Below are 18,916 nucleotides of genomic sequence, written 5' to 3'. Positions count from 1 at the left end.
CAAGTCTGAGATGTGATAGAGAAAGGGGCGGCGGTGGGCTGGGCATATCAACCGGGGGAATGCTATTCCACACACAAGTACATACGGTGTGTATATAGCAATTTACCTTCCTGCTGACACCACATTCACTATGTCACTCATGACGATTCCTTGGACGGCGGTTGCAATAGCTCAACAGGTTTTCGGACTGTTCTCAATATGACAATCAATCAATGAGACCAGTTGTACGGAACGCATCTTCTCTTATGTCCGTGGCTACTGTGGGAGAGCTATGGAAGGCCTTGGGTCGATTCCAAGCTGCGTCTGGTCGGGCATCCTCTCAACTTGTACCCTGGGCTTTTTGAGGATTCTGTCGAGCTTAGGGCCACAGATTCAAGCTTAAGAGTTCAAATATTCTGGAAATGTTAATAGAGCATTCACTGGCGCAGTTGATATTTGGACCTCTCAAAGAGGGCGACATTTAATCATTCACTACATGACTTCTTGACTAGATGCTAATAGTTACGTAGATCCATCATGCTCCGAAGAAAGATGCTACTCAACAGACCATCCAGCCACGGGCGAAAACCAACGAGAACGATAGACCGACTGCAAGAACGAGATGGCTTTTGGAGTCTTTACTCCTGGTGTAAGATGGTTGACTTGAGTCGAAAAGTAGCCTTTCCAATCAGCTTGCACATAAAGAGTGCCGGCGCTCTTGTGCAAGCTCAATGACTTGACATCAGCCCGAGGCAGATTCCTCTCATGAGATCTGACAGGTTTGAATCCCTGCATAAATGACTGTTTTAGCACTTCTTCTCCGTGCAGAAATGAAGCCGAGCTCAGATTGAAGAGATGGAGGTCTAGATCTGTAGAGATAAGGAGGCATCGTTGGTCAGGCACAGGCGTAATGTCATGTCCTCCATCCCACCATGAGTCGTCCCATTCCTCGGTGAGAATTTTTGGAGGACCAATGGGCTCAACTTGAGAGGGCTTTTGAGAGAATGAACCATTTCTATACTCATAGCGATTCAACTGCGCTGTCGAGGGACTTCTTCCGTGAGGAGGTAAGTCATTTCCGACGGCCCAAAGACTCTGTGTTACTTGGTCCCATACAAGACTGTGCACGGCAGGGAGACCATCAAGTTCTTGAAGAAAGCCTGGATATGGGTTTGATACACCCAAGGACGTGTTGACGATCTTGATGTTTCCTGTTGCGTCATAGGAGGTTGTTGCTATAGAGAGCTTCCCATCGGGCAGAGGCTCAATGCCGTGAGTTCCTCCCAGACCGAATTTATCCAAACACATGCCGAAAGTTATGATCTTGTCTTTAGATGGTTCGTCAGGATAATGGTTGATGACAACGATTGCATGAGCAAAGACTGCCACGATGCTTCTACCGTGGTTCGCCCACTTGACGTCTGTCACGGAGCCACCATCTTGTAGACAGTCATTGAGCTTCTTTGGTATGTCTTGATTGACGAAGTCGACGTTCGTCCAGTTCCATGATGCATGCCCAGCAGTATTGTGGATACTGATTCGAGCAGGATCGTATTGACCTGTGATAATCTCAGGCGAAGCGTCTTGAAGGTGAAGGATATGCTGCAAGCCATCGTTGCTTCCAGTGGCAAGTACGATACTGGCAGCAATCATAATGAACATTCCAATATGGAAATGCCATATCAAAGCCACTGAAGCCATATCTTGAGTTGTTTTGAATGGGGAACAAAGGTTTGTTAATGTCGGTTAAGCTTTGGATAACGAATTGATATGTCTCATGGAGGCGTCATAAGTTTTAGGCATCAGTCAACGAATTGACGAGAAAAGCGACGGTAAAACAAATCAAGTCTCTTATTCACTTGGTGTTTGTTTGGTGAGTAATAGTTTTGGTTCGCCAACATCAGCATGCATATAAAGTACTACAGCCCAGTTTACAGAGAACTAAGGAATGACATCAGAGCGGTATCATCTTCTTCACGGCTGAATCAGGCATATGCATGAGACACGGGATGGGCAAGTGAGCAGGCCATGTCACCTAAGAGTGAAGACATGCATCAAATATGCACGTATGCCAAGTAGCTTGAGCAGAAGTCGTTGAATAGATATTCCTGCGGTAATAGCTGCAGAGCGGCATAAATCCTTTAGCCAGAAATATGGCAGATCAGCTGATGGCATCATATACAAAATATGACGAAACTAGGATACTAGAAACATGTCTCGGCTGTCTGACTTTCCGGTGAACGATGGCGTTAGGCGCAGCACATTAATGGCTGCAGACTGCCCTGATCCAAGACACGGCTTAGACCGGAATCTGACAATCACAATGTAGACTTTATGGTTGGGCAGTGATTGCCCCGTCATTGGCCTCCTTGTCTACACAGACAGTGGAAAGGATCGTCGTTTTTCAGCTCGGCCCTCTCAGCCACTTCTCAGCATCGGCATTGCAGATCTCCCTAACAGGGCAACATGCAGGCAAGGAGATACGATAAAACCTAGAATCTCTATCCTAAGAGGCAAAAGGCCTTAGGCAAACTTAGCATAATTTAGTACATATTTAGAGGATCTAGACCAAGTATTTTCAGTACCTTAATTTAGTATCAGAAGCCTTCTTGCACCTTGGGGGCAGGTCAAGTTGATACAGACACATTCTGTAATCATCATAATCCAATCAGTTCTGTTGACTGGCGATCAGTCCCTAGCCGGCTACCAATGTCCTAGCTGAACCCGGGCCGTGCCGAGCTAATAACGAAGTTCTACTGGTAGGTGACGGTGCTGATCAATCGCCGGTACTGTCTGAATGCATTTCAGCTTCAGCCACTAGGTCTGCTCCCCGAACTGCCGTTTATGTTATTTGTGCCTTCTATAAGGGATCTCGATGATCTCAAAGTTGTTCCAAATAGTGGCCGATATGACTCTGCCGCAGGATTATGACGGTTCATGTGACGAGGGCAGTGATCAGCGATGCAAGGAGACGGATAGGACTGACTTCTATCTGCCGGTTCAAGCTATCAGCCACAAGTCTTTACCGCAAACAACACATCTAAGAGACCGATAGGGGTGCAGCTATTGAGCACAAAGGCCTGAGATTTCTAGAGTATAGTGAGGGCAACCTACAGAAGAACATACCAATTGTCCTGCTTCAGCCAAGATTGTTGAACCTGCGAGCCATGCGACCTAAGATATCATGGCAAGAATGCTTAGATCTATACCCGACCTCGATTGATGCGATGGAATTTACATCCAGGGGGTAGGTTCTAGAGTACACTATACCGTAGAGTCATAACCGGCTTGCCGTTGCTAGCCGATGCCATGCGTGTAGGAGCAACGGGAAACTCTCCCATGACTGGTAGTGATGACAGTATGCCTGTAATCAGTGGGAATGGGTATGTTTGTCAGCACATTGACCCGCCCTAAGTTCGTCCGAATCTCTATCCGAAAGGTAGCGAAGTGTAAGACTGAATGGCATATCGCAGACATATCAGTGCGAAATCGGAGGTTTCGTCCGAAGAAGGATTCCGTGATTATCGACTCTTACATATATAACCTTAGCATAAGCCGATCGATAATTACAAAATTAATCTTCCCTTTTATACAAAGCTTACAATGAATGAAAAGGACCAGCAGCCAGTCATACTTCTAATTCACGGTGCTTGGCATCGACCTTTCCACTACCGACCTCTCATCCAAGCTTTCCAGCAATCAGGTTTTACTGTCCTTGCACCGTCTCTTGCAAGCTCCGGCTACGATGACTCGGTCGACGGCAAGACATACCACGATGATGTGAAGAGGATCCACGACGCTGTTCTGCCCTACATCGACCGTGGGAGGAAAGTCGTTGGTATTGGTCATAGTTATGGAGCTATCCCTCTTACTGCGGCGATAGAAGGCCACAGTATTGCAGAAAGGGAGCAACAAGGCCTTCCTGGTGGCTTCAGCTCTGTGATTTATGTCGCCCCAACCCCTGTCCTTCATAAAGGCATCTCCATGTATGAAGCTGCGGGTGAGCATCGCAAGACGCCATTCTTTCATGATGTATCGGTACGTCAATACTAGACTGAGCACCCCTAGCCGCTGAACTGACTATAGTAGGATACACGTATGCCACTGAAGCTAGAGAGGGCCAAGGAAGCATTTCTCTCGGATATTGATCAGGGCATCGCGGATGAGATTATCCCTACACTTTGCCATCAAAGCAAAGCTCCCTTCGACGTTCCTATGGTTTGCACGCCAGCAGACTTGGAGATTTCTAAGATCATGGTCATCTGCAAGAATGATCCTATCTTCAGCAGGGAGATGCTTCTGGGCGTGGCTCAGAATTGGGGTGCTGACACTTTGGAGATCGAATCTGGACATAGTCCGCATCTGGTGGAAGAGCACAGAAAGTGGCTTGTGAAGCTTGTATTTCAATTGATCAAGAATATATGAAACGACAATCACGGTTGCTAGTTATCTGGTTATAGGATGGAGGATGCGATCTAGTCGAATGCAAACTCCACTCAAATCGCACCTTCTAACGCGTCAATAATCATTTGAGATTACCGACAGGAACCCAAGCCTATGCAAGTCCCTATCACCGAAACCGCATGGCGGGTCAGTGGACGCCCAGTCCTCATCTCAAAGGCGACGAAGAGATTGAAGTACGGCTATACAACACCAAGTGTGATGAGGCGGGTGCTTTGCCGTGTCTGAAATGCGGTATCAACATCTGTGAAGAATGCCGATGTTGTCCTCGTGCAGCTCCACCAAGTGCATATCCGAATCGCAGACCACATTTGAGAGGCAGTTATGAGCTCGATAATATCATGTGTCTGTGCGAGGAGTGTGACATGAAGACTGAGAATGAAGTAATTGGGAAGTTCTTGAATGAAAGATGTGATTGCGATGTCTATACGCGGTGGATTTGCGTCAGATGTGAAGAGGAAGAGCGCAAGACGTCGCGAAAGTACTTTGCCGAACGAACAGAGATGGAGTGGAATTGGATTGTGAGGGAGGATATTGACTACGGAGATGATTCCGAGCCCTCAAAAACGCTTCATGATCATGCGTTCGAACGAGCAGTACGAACCCTAACGAGCAACGTTGAGAGGTAGGCTAATGACTTAATACAGTTTTGGTGTACTTGCGGCAAGACAGTCTCGCACAGAACAGTGCCACGTTGCATCTGGTGCAAAAGGCGGCATCTGCCAGAAAGTGAATGGTATCGAGAACGTCAAGATGTTGGCTCGAAGCATCCCTTCTTCGATAACGTAAGTGTTCAAACCCAAGCAGTACGGGTGTGCCCTTTCTTACTGTTCCGAGCAGGATCCCAATTATCCGCGATGGCTAAGCGATGATAACAATAAGTATCCGACTCCTTACCCAAGATTGGGGTATCTTCGTAGAGGGGAAGATGATGAGACTGGAGTCTCGTGACGGCGTTAGAAGGGTAGCCGTCGTTTCTGCATGGCCAGGGAAGTTTGGCCCCGTGAGTGGTTACTTGAAATAATAAATTGAAAATATTCGTTTGCTTTAAAGACAGTAATATCCATCATCTGTTTCCCTCGAGATCTGTGAATAAATTTCTCCCAAACTTGTCCTCAAGAAACTCCCTCACTTCGTGGGATGACGACTCTACCACCGCCAACGAGTCCTTACAGCTTTGACGCTTCTTCCACCCCCCAGGCTTGAGAATGGCAAGACCGTCAAGGCTCGTCACGCGCGACAACGCAACATACTTCAACGCCTGCTCCCATGCTTGCCCAAGATCCGTCGTGACGTGAGTCAGCGTCATACCCTGAGACTTATGAATGCTGACAGCCCATGCGAGAACCAGTGGGAGTTGTGTTCTGTATAGTACTGAGTAAGGTTCCGTTGCCCCGAGAGTATTGACCACTATTGATGGATACATCGGGCGTGTGATACCATTGTTGAACCGGACGATCGGCCATCTCCGAATACCACGCCGCTCTGCGTACTGCCTGATCTTCCTCGCTCGCCAGTCAGCATGGTGACCGGCAAGGACATCTATATTCAAGAGGGTGGCTTTTTTCGTGTTTGGAAGTTTTTCGGGGTCGTAGGGTTCCCAGCCGACAACGATGCCTTGGCTTCCGTTGACGAGGCCCTTCTCTGTATCCAGGTTGACCTTGAGCATGACCAGCGCATTGACTTTCATCTCAACGTAGGCGTCCAATGGACTCTCTTTGCACTGTTCTAGAGTCCCATGCACATACGGAACATCGGAATATTTATCCCGGCGTGCTTTATCCTTATAATGTTCGAGTTCTGTATGATGTTCTTTCCAATCGAAGCCGTCAATGGCTTCATAGATGGTAGCTTCTCCAGGCAACCTCTCGAAACTTACTCTATTCTCTGTCTGTACGGCCTTCTTGTGGGCAAAAAGCTTTGTCACGTTTCGAAACTTGGCATCGTCCGGATGTTGTCTGAGCAGCATCTTCTCTTCTTTTTTAGAAAATGGTATGCCAAGTCGGCACTTCTGGAGCATTTTCACAAAAGACTCATCACTTTGACGATGAATCTCTTTCAGATGAACATGAGTGAAATTAGCATCTTCCCAGGCAGCGCTCCTGAAGGCCCACTGGTCCTCGACATAAAATGGCCCGCAGTTCGACCTACAGTTCCACTCAGTTGGGGACCATTCAGCATTCGCCGTTGTTTCTAAGCCACAACGTATGCAGTGTTTGAAAGGCTTGACTGGAGGTAATTGACAGAAATCGCCGGTGACAAGAAGTTGGACGCCGCCAAATGCTGGGGCGTTTGGGAAGTAGTCCCCGTGTTGGGGTGACCAGCATCGCGCACTCTTGAGGCCTTCGTTCATGCGCTGGAAATGATGGTTTTCAACCATACTGATCTCATCGATGATAAGAACATCCGTCTTCGCGAGACGCTCCTTGACAGTTGGGCGATGTGAAAGACCTTTGAGCTTACCTATGGGGAGCTTCATATCGTCAATCATCCAGCTCATGTAGGACCAGGTAGTCACGCCATTGACTCCAAGAGCGGCTCGACCGGTTGGCGCGGTGATGTGAACGGTTTTACCCGCCGCTCGAAGCTTCTTGACTGCTGCTTTGAGAACTGTGGACTTGCCGCATCCTGCTGAGCCAGTGAAGAAGACATTTCTTCCTGACATGATGAGATCGAGGAGGTCCTGCTGCTCTTTGCATAGCGTTGGCTCAGGCACCGGGTCAACGGCCAAGAAGTCGTCCTCATTATCGGCGGGACCACTTGTCGAGGGATTGGACGGAAGTAAGGGCATCGGCCGTGGCTGCTGTGGAATCTGTTGTGGAATCTGTTGTGGAAACTGCTGTGGCCTTGGCTGTGTCCTTGGCTGTTGCATCGGCGGTAGCTGCTGTGGAATCATCTGTGACTTTTGCTCTGCGATGTGCTGTTCGAGCTGCTGTATCTTTTGCATGAGGATCTCCCGTCGGGTCTGCAGTGGCATTTCCTGTGTGATCTGCGGCGGCATCTGCGATGGTTTGTTCTGAGGCTTGTGCTGTGTCCTTTGCTGTTGAGTCTGCGGCGGCTGCTGTGATGGCTTGGCGGGCGATGACTTCTGCGGCGGCTCCTGAGATGGCTTCTGTTGTGGCCTTTGCTGCAGCGCCTGAGATGGCTTCTGCTTTCCCATGGCTAGAAAGTTTGCCATTGTATTCTTGTTCGACCTTGGTTGTTGTGGCGAGGACTTGGCATTGGCGCGGCTTGAGGAATTGGCTTTGGGGGCTTCATCTTCGTCGGACGATGAGTGGATGCTGATGTAAGAAGACGATCGCTGAAAACGCTTGGGTTCGTTGGCAGATGTCGGAGCTTGCGCATTGGCGTCGCGTTTCCTCTTGAGCGGTGCCCCGGGGGGGGTCCCTCTGGGGAAAGGTGTTTGGCTTAGGACCTCTCATTCTCGGCATGGGAAGGGTAGTCGTAGTAATTGGCTAGGGTAGGAATGAATGAGGCAGCTAAACTTGATATCAGTGCATGTTTGCGGTGAACGGAAGACTAGGGGAACCCACATAGCATGTACATACGCGTGAATCAAAGTGATCGGGTCGATCGCGTAGATGAAGCGTTGGGTTTGAGGAGCGGGGGGCGCGGGGACGCGACCAGTTTAATACGGGCCAAACTCTAAACGCGTGGTGGCCTCCCCCACGTGACCTAGCCAATTGCTTGTCAGTGTCTTATCGTCCGGAACCGCCCTGATCTTGAGTATCCTCGATTATCTTGGGCAATTGTATAGATAGCTGATATACTGTCTGAGTCTGAAATGGCTTTACAAGAGTGCTATTTTGGGTTGATAGACCTGACAGCTGATTCTCGTATCACGCGCCTCGCACCAATATCCTCGACGGGTAAGCGATCAGAACAGCAAGTATGTAACTCCTTACCCAAGGCTTGGCTACCAACGTGGGGTAGAAGCTGATGAGGAGGTCGTGAATGTATAGTTTTTAGAGCTTGGAGTCAATACCTTTCGGTCTTAAGAACAATCTGATCATAACGAGAAGTACTTCTCCTAGCAACAGACATATCTGGCCTGCCACAAATATATCATCGGTCAATTCATGCCGTAGTTCAACGACTACGAAACACTGAGGATTGTCAATGCCACTCCAATATGCGATCATTCACATACAATTATTATACAAAGCCCACATAACAAGAAACCCACATTCAACATCATCCCCCTTCGGCAAATCTTTATGTTTCTAGCTCGGATTTATTGTTTTCCTCAAGCTGTTCAAACATCTCAGGACCAAAAGTATCAACAAGGAACTGGCGAACCTCCTCATTCCCTCCCTCTCCTACCGTGAGTCCCTGCGCACCTTCGACCTTCAGACCCCGGAGACCTGTCGCTCTCGACAATGCAACGTAGACCTGCCCCTCTGCAAAAGCCCTACTCAGATTGACAATAACGCGTTCCAGAGTCATTCCCTGGCTCTTATGAACGGTGATAGCCCAGCCAGGTACAAGCGGAATTTGAGTTCGGTGCAGGAGGGAATAAGGCCTAATATCACCAATGGCAGTGATCACGCACCAGGGATAGATTGTGCGGACGCGCCCGTTGCTGAAGCGCACGCGTGGCCAGACGCGGTCTTCTTTGTTGATGTGCTTTTGTAGGTGCTGTGCAGTAAAGGCTCGAACGTGGCGTTCTCTGTCGGTCGAGTATGGTCCTTGGAGTGCCGGCAGTTTCGCCAGGTCGATTCTCTCCCAGCCGCAGATAACGCCTTGACTTCCGTTGACGAGTCCAGCTCTGATATCGAGGTTTACTTGGAGCATGACTTGCATTGTTTCTTTGAGGTAGACGACCGGGTCGAGTTGATGGTCCTTGAACACAACCAATGTTCCGTCTCCAAACCTTTTGCTATACTTCTCATTCTCCCATTCCAGTACCTCATTCCATTTGAAGCCATCACGGACCGTATACTGCTTCGGTTTATACTCTGTGATCGCTTGGAACTTGGCGTAATTAATCGGGTCAACCTCGTCTATGGTGCAGAGGAGTTGTGGCGCATTTTCAACTTCGCAGTCGTGATTCATGAGCAGGTCTATGTCATTTTCATTGAAGGGGACCCCAAGGCGGCATTTCTGTAGGACTTTGATGAATGTGGGGTCGTTCTGACGATGAATTCCTCTCAAGTTGAAACAGGCAAAGTTGGCCTCGGCCCAAGCACTGCTTCTGAAGGCCCATTTGTCCTCGTCAGCCCATGGTCCGTGGTCCCTGGATCGGGGACAAGTATGCAGGCCGGCTGCACTGTTGAAGCTGGTTGGGGCACCGCAATGATAGCACCACTGAAAAGGTTTGACAGGGGCTAGTTGGCAAAAGTCCCCAGTGACGATGAGCTGAATGCCGCCGAAGGCCAAACGTGCCTTGTCCGCTCTCACGCTTTTCAAGCACTCATTCATGCAGTTTAAGAAATTACTGCTAATCATGCTAACCTCGTCGATAATCAGCACGTCTGTTCTTCTAAGGCGCTTTTTTGTGGTCTTTTGGAAGCATGCGCCCTTGAGCTCGGCTATTCCTTTTTCAAACAGTTTGGGTCCCCATCCCATATAAGCGTGGGCAGTTGTGCCTTCGATTGGCACAGCAGCACGGCCAGTGGGTGCGCAGATTTTAACTCTCTTACCCATATCCTGCAACCGGCTAATAGCAGTCTTGAGAACAGTCGATTTACCGCTGCCCGCTGAGCCAGTGAAGAAAACATTGCGTCCATCGTCGATAATGGCGTTAAGTAGCTGATTCTGCTCATCAGAAAGTGCTATTTCTGGCTCAGTGTTGATCATAAGTCGATCGCCAGGAGGTGCCAACTCGTCGTGTTGGGTGTCGTCTTTAGGGCCGCTGGATGAGACTCTGAGGGATGATGCTTCGCATTGAGTCCGTTTGGGTGAAGGAGGAAGGGTTTGTAACTGATTCTCGTGCTCGCTTGTCGGAGCAGCATCACTGGCCTTTCGTTTTGTCCCCTGGGGCTCCTGGGGCGGCGGAGTAGGAGGATAAGTCGGAGGGGCTGGACCTCTCATTCTGGGCATGGGTTCGATACAGTATCTTCATACGATGTCAGTGCGTGCTTACAGAGCCCTGGCAGTAGGTACCCACATCACACGTAGGGTAATCGTTCGCGTTGGCGAAAGGCTGGGTTGCGGGAGGGAACGCGCCTGATTTATCAAGGGGCCAAACCCAAAAACGCGGAAGTGATGTACTGCACGTGACCAGACGTATTTGACGCAATCATGGCTCCGGCTTCCGTCCCAATTCGTTATTTTTTTGGAGTTTTGCTTTTCCCGGTACAAACACGTCATTTGCTGGAATCTTCCGTCGATCACAGCGAAATCTGGCGCGGCTTCAGTTCGAGACTCGTCGCACGATTCTTGATGCCCGATGCCGATACAAAGGTTTACTTCTGTAGCTTCTCCCTCAGTGGGGCAGCCCACTGGGGCTTTAGTGGATCTACAGGTTCGCACGGTAATACAGTGTGAAAACAGTCCGTTATGATAGTCCACCGTTACGACCACCGTTACAAAACGTTGCCCCATACAAACTCAACAGCAATATTCAACATGGCTGACATCTTATCGCTCCCCATCTCCCAGTTCTGCAGCCTCTGCGCTTCAACCGGGTTTGCCGCGTTTGCTTTCGCTTCAACGAGCTCACCCAACGTAGTCATAGGACAGCTCATATCAAAGAAAGCCTTCTCCGTCTGCCATTCCTCAAGACTTCTCGCTTCCCAGAGCAACCTGCTAGATGGGAGAGGAAGACTACACATGTCGCTGCACACGCTGCATTTCTTCCCATTCTCAACCGTGATTACGCAGCCTATTATCAGCCACAGACATGACATTCGGCGGCGTGATTCTGCGAATATCCAATCTTGCCAGGTCAAGCTTGGTTCGGAAAGCTCCGAGGTTGAATAGTTGCCCGCAAGTTCGAGGAACCGGGATCCGATAAGCTGGTGACGTTTAGCTTATTGTTTGTGGGGAGACTCTTTCAATACTAACCTCTGCTGTTTCGAATAGCCTCGATGTCCGGCCATTGCTTCCTGAATCAGGTTCGCTCATCGACATCATCATATAGATAATCATAGCTTCCAGACACAAATGCACCTCACGAGGAGAGAAGGCATGCAACTGTTTCGTATCAGCCGATGTTACTCGAAGAGGTTGGTCACGTTTACCTTTTCCCGAAAGCGCTCCTCCTCAACAGCAACAATTCTCCACAAGAATGGTTCAGTTTCCGGCGTTCGTGCTGCAAAGAGCTGAGCAAGACTGATGCAACTACCCAGCGTCTCGGGGAGGGTTTTCTCATGCCAATGCGGGTGGATGAATGGCGGGAAGGTTTGTCGGCGAAGCATCATTTGAGGATACGCGTAGAGCATCTGCATGATCACTCGTGATGCGTGCTGTAGGCTTGAAAGACGTTTCGATACACGTGTCAAATCACCTTTAGAGCTGAGCGATCTTAGCCGCGACTGGATCTGAGTACCGCTTGTTATGTTGAGTGGTAATACGTCCACAGAAGTCGGCATAAGTCCAGAAGTGTTAGTGACGAAAGTATTCAGCGGTGAGATGAAGCCACTTGCGAACTCGTCCAGCTCAAAAGGAACATCCAAGATCTCCCACGGAATGAGGTCATTCATGGAGTGGCTATTGGGTCCCTGGCTGTGCTCAATTGAAGCGGCAGTCCCTGTGCAGATTAGGCGGCCATACCCGCATCGGAGGTCCTTCTTCGTGCATCTCGAACATGGCTGCCCAAAGTCGCATTTCGTCTTGGCTATTCTACAGGAAGTGCAGGATTTTGGGCGTCCTTTACGTTGAGTTTGAGCCCGTCGGCAATAATTGACGTGACGTTTGTACGGATGCTCTGACAACTGTCAGCGGCTGACAGGCATGCTTAGGACAGACATACCCTGAGTGAAAGCCTTGTCGCAAAAGTGACAAGTTTCAAAGAATAGAGATTCCATTGAAGTCTCCATGGCGGCCGATACGAGTCTTTGCGATTTGAAAGTGATGTAGGAGAGTACAAGTGGAGGTTGGTAAGCAGAAATATGCTTTCGGATTTAAGGCTAAAATCTTGCGGCCAAGACCTGCGCAAGGATTTGACTCCGCAATTGGGCAAACACTAAATTACCGTACCAACATATGGTGTAAAGTTGCTATTTACAGAGGAAGCTCTCCATTACGGTCACTGAAAGTCCTTGTAGGCCCATCCTCCCCAATAGTCGCCATTTGCACGATCCTTTCAGCGCCAACTTCAGTACTCGTTCCCCACTCATGATAACCCGACAAGCCCGTCTTCACCAACCCTGGACAAACAACATTAACCTTTCCACCCACATCATGCAACTCTCGGGCAAAGTTGATCATAAGCATATTAACCGCTGCCTTGCTCGCGTCGTAAGACTTGTAGTCAATGTTGTAATAGATCGTGGTTTCATCAGTGGCCTTGGTGAGACTGCCCATGACGCTCGAGACAAACACAATGCGCGGCGGAGCATTCTTTGCTTTGCGAAGAAGAGGCAGGAGGCTTTGACTAAGACAGGCGGTTCCTATGACGTTGGTTGTGAATGTCTTGGAGAAGAGATCCCAGGTTGAAAGGCCCTTGTCAAAATCGAGCAAAACAGCAGCGTTGTTGATGAGAACATCGAGATGTCCGTATTTTTCGTCGATATGCTTGACTGCCTTGTCGATGGACTCAGGAGAGGTGAGGTCAAGCTCTACGACTGAAGCTTGATGGCCGTTTTTGCAAAGATCAGAGGCGATTTCTTCTCCCGCTTTGGCGTTTCGAACGCCGAGGAGGACATGGTAATTATGCTTGATGGCGAGTTCTTTGGCGACTGCAAGGCCGATGCCTTGAGTTGAGCCAGTGACGAGCGCAAGAGTTTGAGACATTGCGAGTAACTTGAATAGTGTAAAGGATTGATTTGTATTGTATTGGTGATGAGTTTGGTGAAGGGAGTGAAGAGACATCTTTATATAGCTATTCCATGGCAACGATAGCCATGAGACTTCCTACAACGTATTATAAATTTCAACGGCCAAGTTTGCCTATGAGTTCCATATTTTACTAGTGTTTCCGCATGGTCTCCATCGTGTTCTCTATATGGATCATGAAGTGGTTCCCGCGCGCCGCGTCCAAATTCACCGGGCTTAAAAATGGGTCCACGGCCAATTTGGCCGTGGTGATTAAAGGCTAAAGCCAATCGACCATTGACGTCCCCATGGGTATGAGGGGGCATTTTATTCTAATATGAAGAAAACAGAATTTATAAAAAAAATGAGGACATATTTGGGTTTGCTTCAGATATAGTTAACATGTTTGAGACACAAAAAGCCCTGATCCCTCTCTCGTCGAGGAAAGCGTGACTCAGCCTCTAAAGATGATCAGAAACGCGATCTTTGATCAAAACTAAGAAAGCATATGTTAGATCCTCCATTACAACTCCTTCTTTCGAATTCATTTGAATTTCTAAATCAATATGTCTCTATCCTCTGTGACTGCGATGATGCCGATGCGTAGAAAACGGACGTTACTTTAGTTAGCTATAGGTTATGTAGACCTAAACTAGACGCTTTGAGGCCAATAACGTTGCCTTTGCGCAATAAATAATACTAAATTAACCTAATTCCAGCAACAAAGAAGAGATTGTAATGGTAATGGAGTCATACTTTCATAACACCATTATTGTGAGAGCTTTCCTCACGCTTCACGAAAAGGAGGATAGCCCAGACAGCGCTTCTGATGTCAAACATTGCTAGTTGAAAACATGATATCGTAGCATGAATGATGAAGCCAACATATAGAATGAGTATGAGTTTGCACATGTCATTTGGGTAGTCATATGGTACTCCATGGTAGACTACCCTGTCCACTTGGCACCTCCATCAATAGTAAATCAATGTATGCCGAGTCTCTACTGGGTCATACGAACCCACAGACCACTCTGACCTGAAAAGCCAAGGCGTGGGGAAAGCTTGGCCAGTAGCAATCTCGAAGCTTGACAAGATTGGCAGGTCACTTGGAGCTGTCGCTCGTGTCATCCGACGATGGCCACTCGGACGAGGGGATATTCGACAAGTTGGTATGCCGGAATGAAGGAACCCTGGACTCTTGTCGCTCATATCATGACTTGGAAGAAATACATCAGATTTTTGGACCTGATATCCATGAGCGGGAAAGGAAGCAAGTCCCTAACGCCATGGTATCAAGCAAGGCTGATAATGAGGCCGCTTCGTATCTGCAAGATACAACATCCTGTCACTGACTCGCAAATAGACGCGTGATGCACTCACTTAACAAGCAATACTACCTTCCATATCAAAAGCGGCATGATATCAATTTGAACATCATAGCACAAATGCTACAGCATGTAAAAGGCAGTTCCAATACCCAAGTGAGCCTTAATAAATCTCGCAGGGCCCCAACTACCCCTCTTTACCACTGATAACAATCATCTTTCCTGCAAGTCATAAACAGCGGAGTGATGATTGATTGGCCCACCGTCTCCGCGTTGAGGGTGGTATTGCCGGGAGACATGGCCCAACATGGAAGGTCCGCAGATGTGCAGGGATGCCGTGGTAGATCACACGGATGCCGTTCGTCAAAAAGTACTTGTGCCAAGAAGACGCAGGGGCCGACGAGGCGCTTGCAGAGTGCAGAAATAACCTGGCGTCTTTATCTTGCAGATCAGAGTATATTGCGGTGTAGTGGTCTAGACTATGGACTTCCTTTTAGGGTATAATTGTTCTGATAGTGGTGTTGAGATGCTTGATAGTGCCTTTGACCGCAACCCTTTCATCCTGTGTATAGTCCGAGCATATCTATGACTGCACCACTTAATTTCTAGCGTCCTAAAAGCTCCGAAGATGTACAAAGAAGGTTTATCATGCTTAACCTGCGTTAACCTTACTCTTAAGCTTGCAATACTCACTAATTACTAGCCCTCGGCGCATACATACCAATCAGGCTATCCACTCCGCGCACTTTCCCCAAAGTGCAAATCTACGATGGTTCGTCCCGAGCCGTTTATTCCCTCGGCTGTTGTTTGTCCGAGAAGACCTTCCTATCTCGCTGTCGCCGAGATATTGCGATATGACGTGCTAACCCTAGCGGGACTGAGGGCCAGGAACAAGTGACCCCAGATAGCAATGTCGCATGACTGTAGTGTTTGCGAGATAGTGCCTGGACAAAAGACCCTTCTTGCAGCGCTTATATCCCAGAATAGGCCAGTGGATAGTTATGAGCTTCTAGATATTCGAGGCCAAGATAGACAAAAGTCCCATTTGAATTGGGAAGTTGGATAGAAGCGTGGATGACTGGAAGCATAGTATTGTAGAAGATAGAAGTATATAATAGATCCTTTAAACATGTCTCTCTGACCTTCACGAACATCATCATCAACTCAGCACTTCACTTCAGTGCAACTCATCAAGATGCGTTTCTCAGACTCTCTTCTCCTCATCGGCCTCTCCAGCCTCGCTGGTGCTCATCCCAGCCGAAGGACTCCCAACCCTTCACCGCTGAGCAAGCGTGGCCTCGACCTGGAAGCTTTCAAGCTTCCTCCCATGGCCGAGTACGTTCCTCAGGAAGAGGTTCCTGATGATGTCAGTGCCAAGGTCGTCACCAAGCGCGCTGATTATACCGAGACTGCCAAGGACTTGGTCAAGTCGACATTCCCCAAGGCTACTTTCCGAATGGTCAACGACCACTATGTCGGAAGTGGGGGTTTGGCCCACATCCACTTTAAGCAAACTATCAATGGTATTGATATTGATAATGCCGATTTCAACGTTAACGTGAGTATTATGTGCTTTTTAATGCTCAAAGATATGCTGATGCGTATATAGATTGGCCCTGATGGGGACGTCTTCTCCTTTGGAAACAGCTTCTATGATGGCAAGATTCCTGGACCCCTCACTAAGCGTGACGAGAAGGACCCCGTCGACGCTCTCAAGAACACTGTTGATGTTCTCTCCCTCCCCGTTGAGGCTGAGAAGGCTAAGGCTGAGAAGAAGAGCAACAACCACTACACCTTCACTGGAACCAAGGGTACCGTCAGCAAGCCTGAGGCTAAGCTCACCTACCTTGTTGATGAGAACAAGGAGCTCAAGCTCACTTGGAGAGTTGAGACTGATATTGTTGACAACTGGCTGTTGACTTATGTCAACGCTGCCAAGACTGATGAGGTCGTCGGTGTTGTTGACTACGTCAACGAAGCTACTTACAAAGTTTAGTGCGTATCTCCATATTTGCCCATTGGAATACAATTAACCATTCTACAATAGTCCTTGGGGTGTCAACGATCCTTCCAAGGGATCTCGTTCCACTGTTTCCAACCCTTGGAACCTCGAAGCCTCAGAGTTCACTTGGCTCAGCGACGGTTCAAACAACTACACCACAACCCGTGGAAACAACGGGGTTAGTTATGAATTGACAATTGGCCGACCAAAGCTAACATTGTGCTAGATTAGCCAGGTTAACCCAAGTGGGGGCTCCACTTACCTCAATAACTATCGCCCTGACAGTCCTTCCTTGAAGTTTGAGTATGATTATTCCACAAGCACTACTACCCCAACCAGTTACCGTGACGCCTCTATCACTCAACTGTTCTATACTGCCAACAAATATCATGATCTATTGTATTTGTTAGGATTCACGGAGCAAGCAGGTAACTTCCAGACCAACAATAACGGCCAGGGAGGCCAGGGAAATGACTTCGTCATTCTCAATGCTCAGGATGGAAGCGGTACAAACAACGCCAACTTTGCCACCCCAGCGGATGGCCAGCCTGGCAGAATGAGAATGTATCTCTGGACCTATAGCACACCCCAGCGCGACTGCAGTTTCGACGCTGGTGTTGTCATCCACGAGTACACTCACGGCCTGTCCAACCGCTTGACTGGTGGACCTGCTAATTCCGGATGTCTCCCTGGCGGTGAATCCGGTGGTATGGGTGAAGGCTGGGGTGACTTTATGGCTACTGCTGTCCACACAACATCCAAGGATACCCGCGCCAGCAACAAGGTCATGGGTGACTGGGTGTACAACAACGCTGCTGGTATCCGAGCTTATCCCTACAGCACAAGCCTTACCACCAACCCCTACACTTACAAGAGTGTGAACAGTCTCAGTGGAGTCCATGCTATTGGTACTTACTGGGCTACTGCCCTGTATGAGGTTATGTGGAACCTCATCGACAAGCATGGGAACAGTGATGCAGATGAGCCCAAGTTTAGTAACGGCGTTCCTACTGATGGTAGATATTTATCCATGTATCTGGTGGTCACTGGCATGTCGCTGAAAGTATTCCCCAAACCTATAAAACCGATATCTTGCTAATACTTTTGATAGGCAACCATGCAACCCTAACATGGTTCAAGCTCGAGATGCCATTATTGATGCTGACACTGCCCTTACCAAGGGGGCCAATAAGTGTGAAATCTGGAAGGGTTTCGCTAAGCGCGGTCTTGGAACTGGTGCCAAGTATAGTGCTTCGAGCCGCACTGAGAGCTTTGCTCTTCCTTCTGGATGTTAAGGGAAGAAGGGTCAGGACGATGAGTGGATGAATGAATGATGGGTTACGAGTTGGCTGTGAAGATGATGTCTATGTTTATTCTGGTATATATATGGTTGTGTTGTATATAGTCTCGTATGTTGATGTTGAGTTCAATTACAAGTACGTGAAACTGCTTTCGATGGTTGCATTTGGGATCGGGTGATTTTGAGTGGAGAGTGGGTCTTGTCGTCTTCTAAACTCATCTCGGTTTATGATAATAATCCTAAAATCCTCTAAACGCTTTCCTAAAGTCGTCCTAAAGTTATAATAAGAACTGCTCTAAGTCGGATGAATCGTCTGTACTCCCCTGTCGGCTGGTGTGCTTGAATGACCCATGCTTTGAACCTTGGTTCACCGTGTACGACCCGCGGCTGGCAGTTTCTTCCTGGTTGAAACTCTAGTGTATAGATAGACTCAATCAGGTCTTCGACTGAGCCGACCTCTGCTGTAACGGTGTGGAGATTGCAGGTGGTTGGTTCGATTATGGGATGACTGCGGCCTATAAGGTTAAGCTTTAGGCTATGAACACAGATAATGAATGACAACACGATATTTCTTTTTCCCCGATATAAGCTTTTACCTATAAGCTTTCACAATAACCAATAAATCTTATTACAAGCCCTAGGGCATTGCAAAGGGAAGAGACCAAGAGGTATATAAAGGGATATAACCTCGAGACGGCTGGTTCGATTGGATGTAGTTGGTCTTCGATTGGATCGGCGGACAAGACGTTGGTGGTTTCGGTCGTCGCAACAGCGCTACTCTTATCTAAGGACTTACTCTCGGTAAGCTCTCTATAGGTACGGGTGAAGAGTCGCCTGCAGATGAGTTGGCAAAGGAGGAGTTATGAGTATATGACGATTCCTCCTGTGCTATATGTCTCTTGCTTGGAGGTGTGACTGGGGAAGGATCTG

At 48.4% G+C, this 18,916-nt stretch overlaps 7 protein-coding genes across 7 annotated transcripts; 2 read left to right on the top strand and 5 right to left on the bottom strand.

Annotated features, from left to right (window-relative positions):
- Positions 1–534: 534 nt before the first annotated feature.
- On the bottom strand, positions 535–1,632 carry FSUBG_7590 (uncharacterized protein; the record flags this gene model as incomplete). The annotated part of the gene is made up of 1 exon (XM_036685911.1): positions 535–1,632. One exon carries the CDS (start codon positions 1,630–1,632, stop codon positions 535–537), a length of 1,098 nt encoding a protein of 365 aa, XP_036536911.1.
- A 1,950-nt stretch (positions 1,633–3,582) lies between these two features.
- Positions 3,583–5,305, top strand: FSUBG_7589 (pyrethroid hydrolase; the record flags this gene model as incomplete). Its single annotated transcript, XM_036685909.1, has 6 exons — positions 3,583–4,017; positions 4,069–4,377; positions 4,525–4,569; positions 4,638–5,065; positions 5,109–5,225; positions 5,281–5,305. The coding sequence occupies 6 exons, from the start codon at positions 3,583–3,585 to the stop codon at positions 5,303–5,305; spliced, it is 1,359 nt and encodes a 452-aa protein (XP_036536910.1).
- Positions 5,306–5,506: 201 nt separating this feature from the next.
- On the bottom strand, positions 5,507–8,484 carry FSUBG_7588 (atp-dependent dna helicase pif1; the record flags this gene model as incomplete). Its single annotated transcript, XM_036685908.1, has 2 exons — positions 5,507–7,829; positions 8,426–8,484. The coding sequence occupies 2 exons, from the start codon at positions 8,482–8,484 to the stop codon at positions 5,507–5,509; spliced, it is 2,382 nt and encodes a 793-aa protein (XP_036536909.1).
- Positions 8,485–8,655: 171 nt separating this feature from the next.
- On the bottom strand, positions 8,656–10,473 carry FSUBG_7587 (5'-3' DNA helicase; the record flags this gene model as incomplete). Its single annotated transcript, XM_036685907.1, has 1 exon — positions 8,656–10,473. The coding sequence occupies one exon, from the start codon at positions 10,471–10,473 to the stop codon at positions 8,656–8,658; it is 1,818 nt and encodes a 605-aa protein (XP_036536908.1).
- Positions 10,474–10,967: 494 nt separating this feature from the next.
- FSUBG_7586 (C6 finger domain protein) lies at positions 10,968–12,422 on the bottom strand (the record flags this gene model as incomplete). Its single annotated transcript, XM_036685906.1, has 4 exons — positions 10,968–11,399; positions 11,449–11,577; positions 11,625–12,133; positions 12,356–12,422. 4 exons carry the CDS (start codon positions 12,420–12,422, stop codon positions 10,968–10,970), a joined length of 1,137 nt encoding a protein of 378 aa, XP_036536907.1.
- A 184-nt stretch (positions 12,423–12,606) lies between these two features.
- On the bottom strand, positions 12,607–13,338 carry FSUBG_7585 (short chain dehydrogenase family; the record flags this gene model as incomplete). The annotated part of the gene is made up of 1 exon (XM_036685905.1): positions 12,607–13,338. The coding sequence occupies one exon, from the start codon at positions 13,336–13,338 to the stop codon at positions 12,607–12,609; it is 732 nt and encodes a 243-aa protein (XP_036536906.1).
- Positions 13,339–15,879: 2,541 nt separating this feature from the next.
- FSUBG_7584 (prepro-neutral protease) lies at positions 15,880–17,981 on the top strand (the record flags this gene model as incomplete). Its single annotated transcript, XM_036685904.1, has 5 exons — positions 15,880–16,242; positions 16,294–16,679; positions 16,732–16,864; positions 16,913–17,702; positions 17,827–17,981. 5 exons carry the CDS (start codon positions 15,880–15,882, stop codon positions 17,979–17,981), a joined length of 1,827 nt encoding a protein of 608 aa, XP_036536905.1.
- Positions 17,982–18,916: the final 935 nt, after the last annotated feature.

The sequence above is a fragment of the Fusarium subglutinans genome, assembly GCF_013396075.1.
Source record: "Fusarium subglutinans strain NRRL 66333 chromosome Unknown NRRL66333_c0000098, whole genome shotgun sequence".
NCBI lineage: Eukaryota > Fungi > Ascomycota > Sordariomycetes > Hypocreales > Nectriaceae > Fusarium > Fusarium subglutinans.
This window is presented reverse-complemented; position numbering and strand designations above follow the sequence as displayed.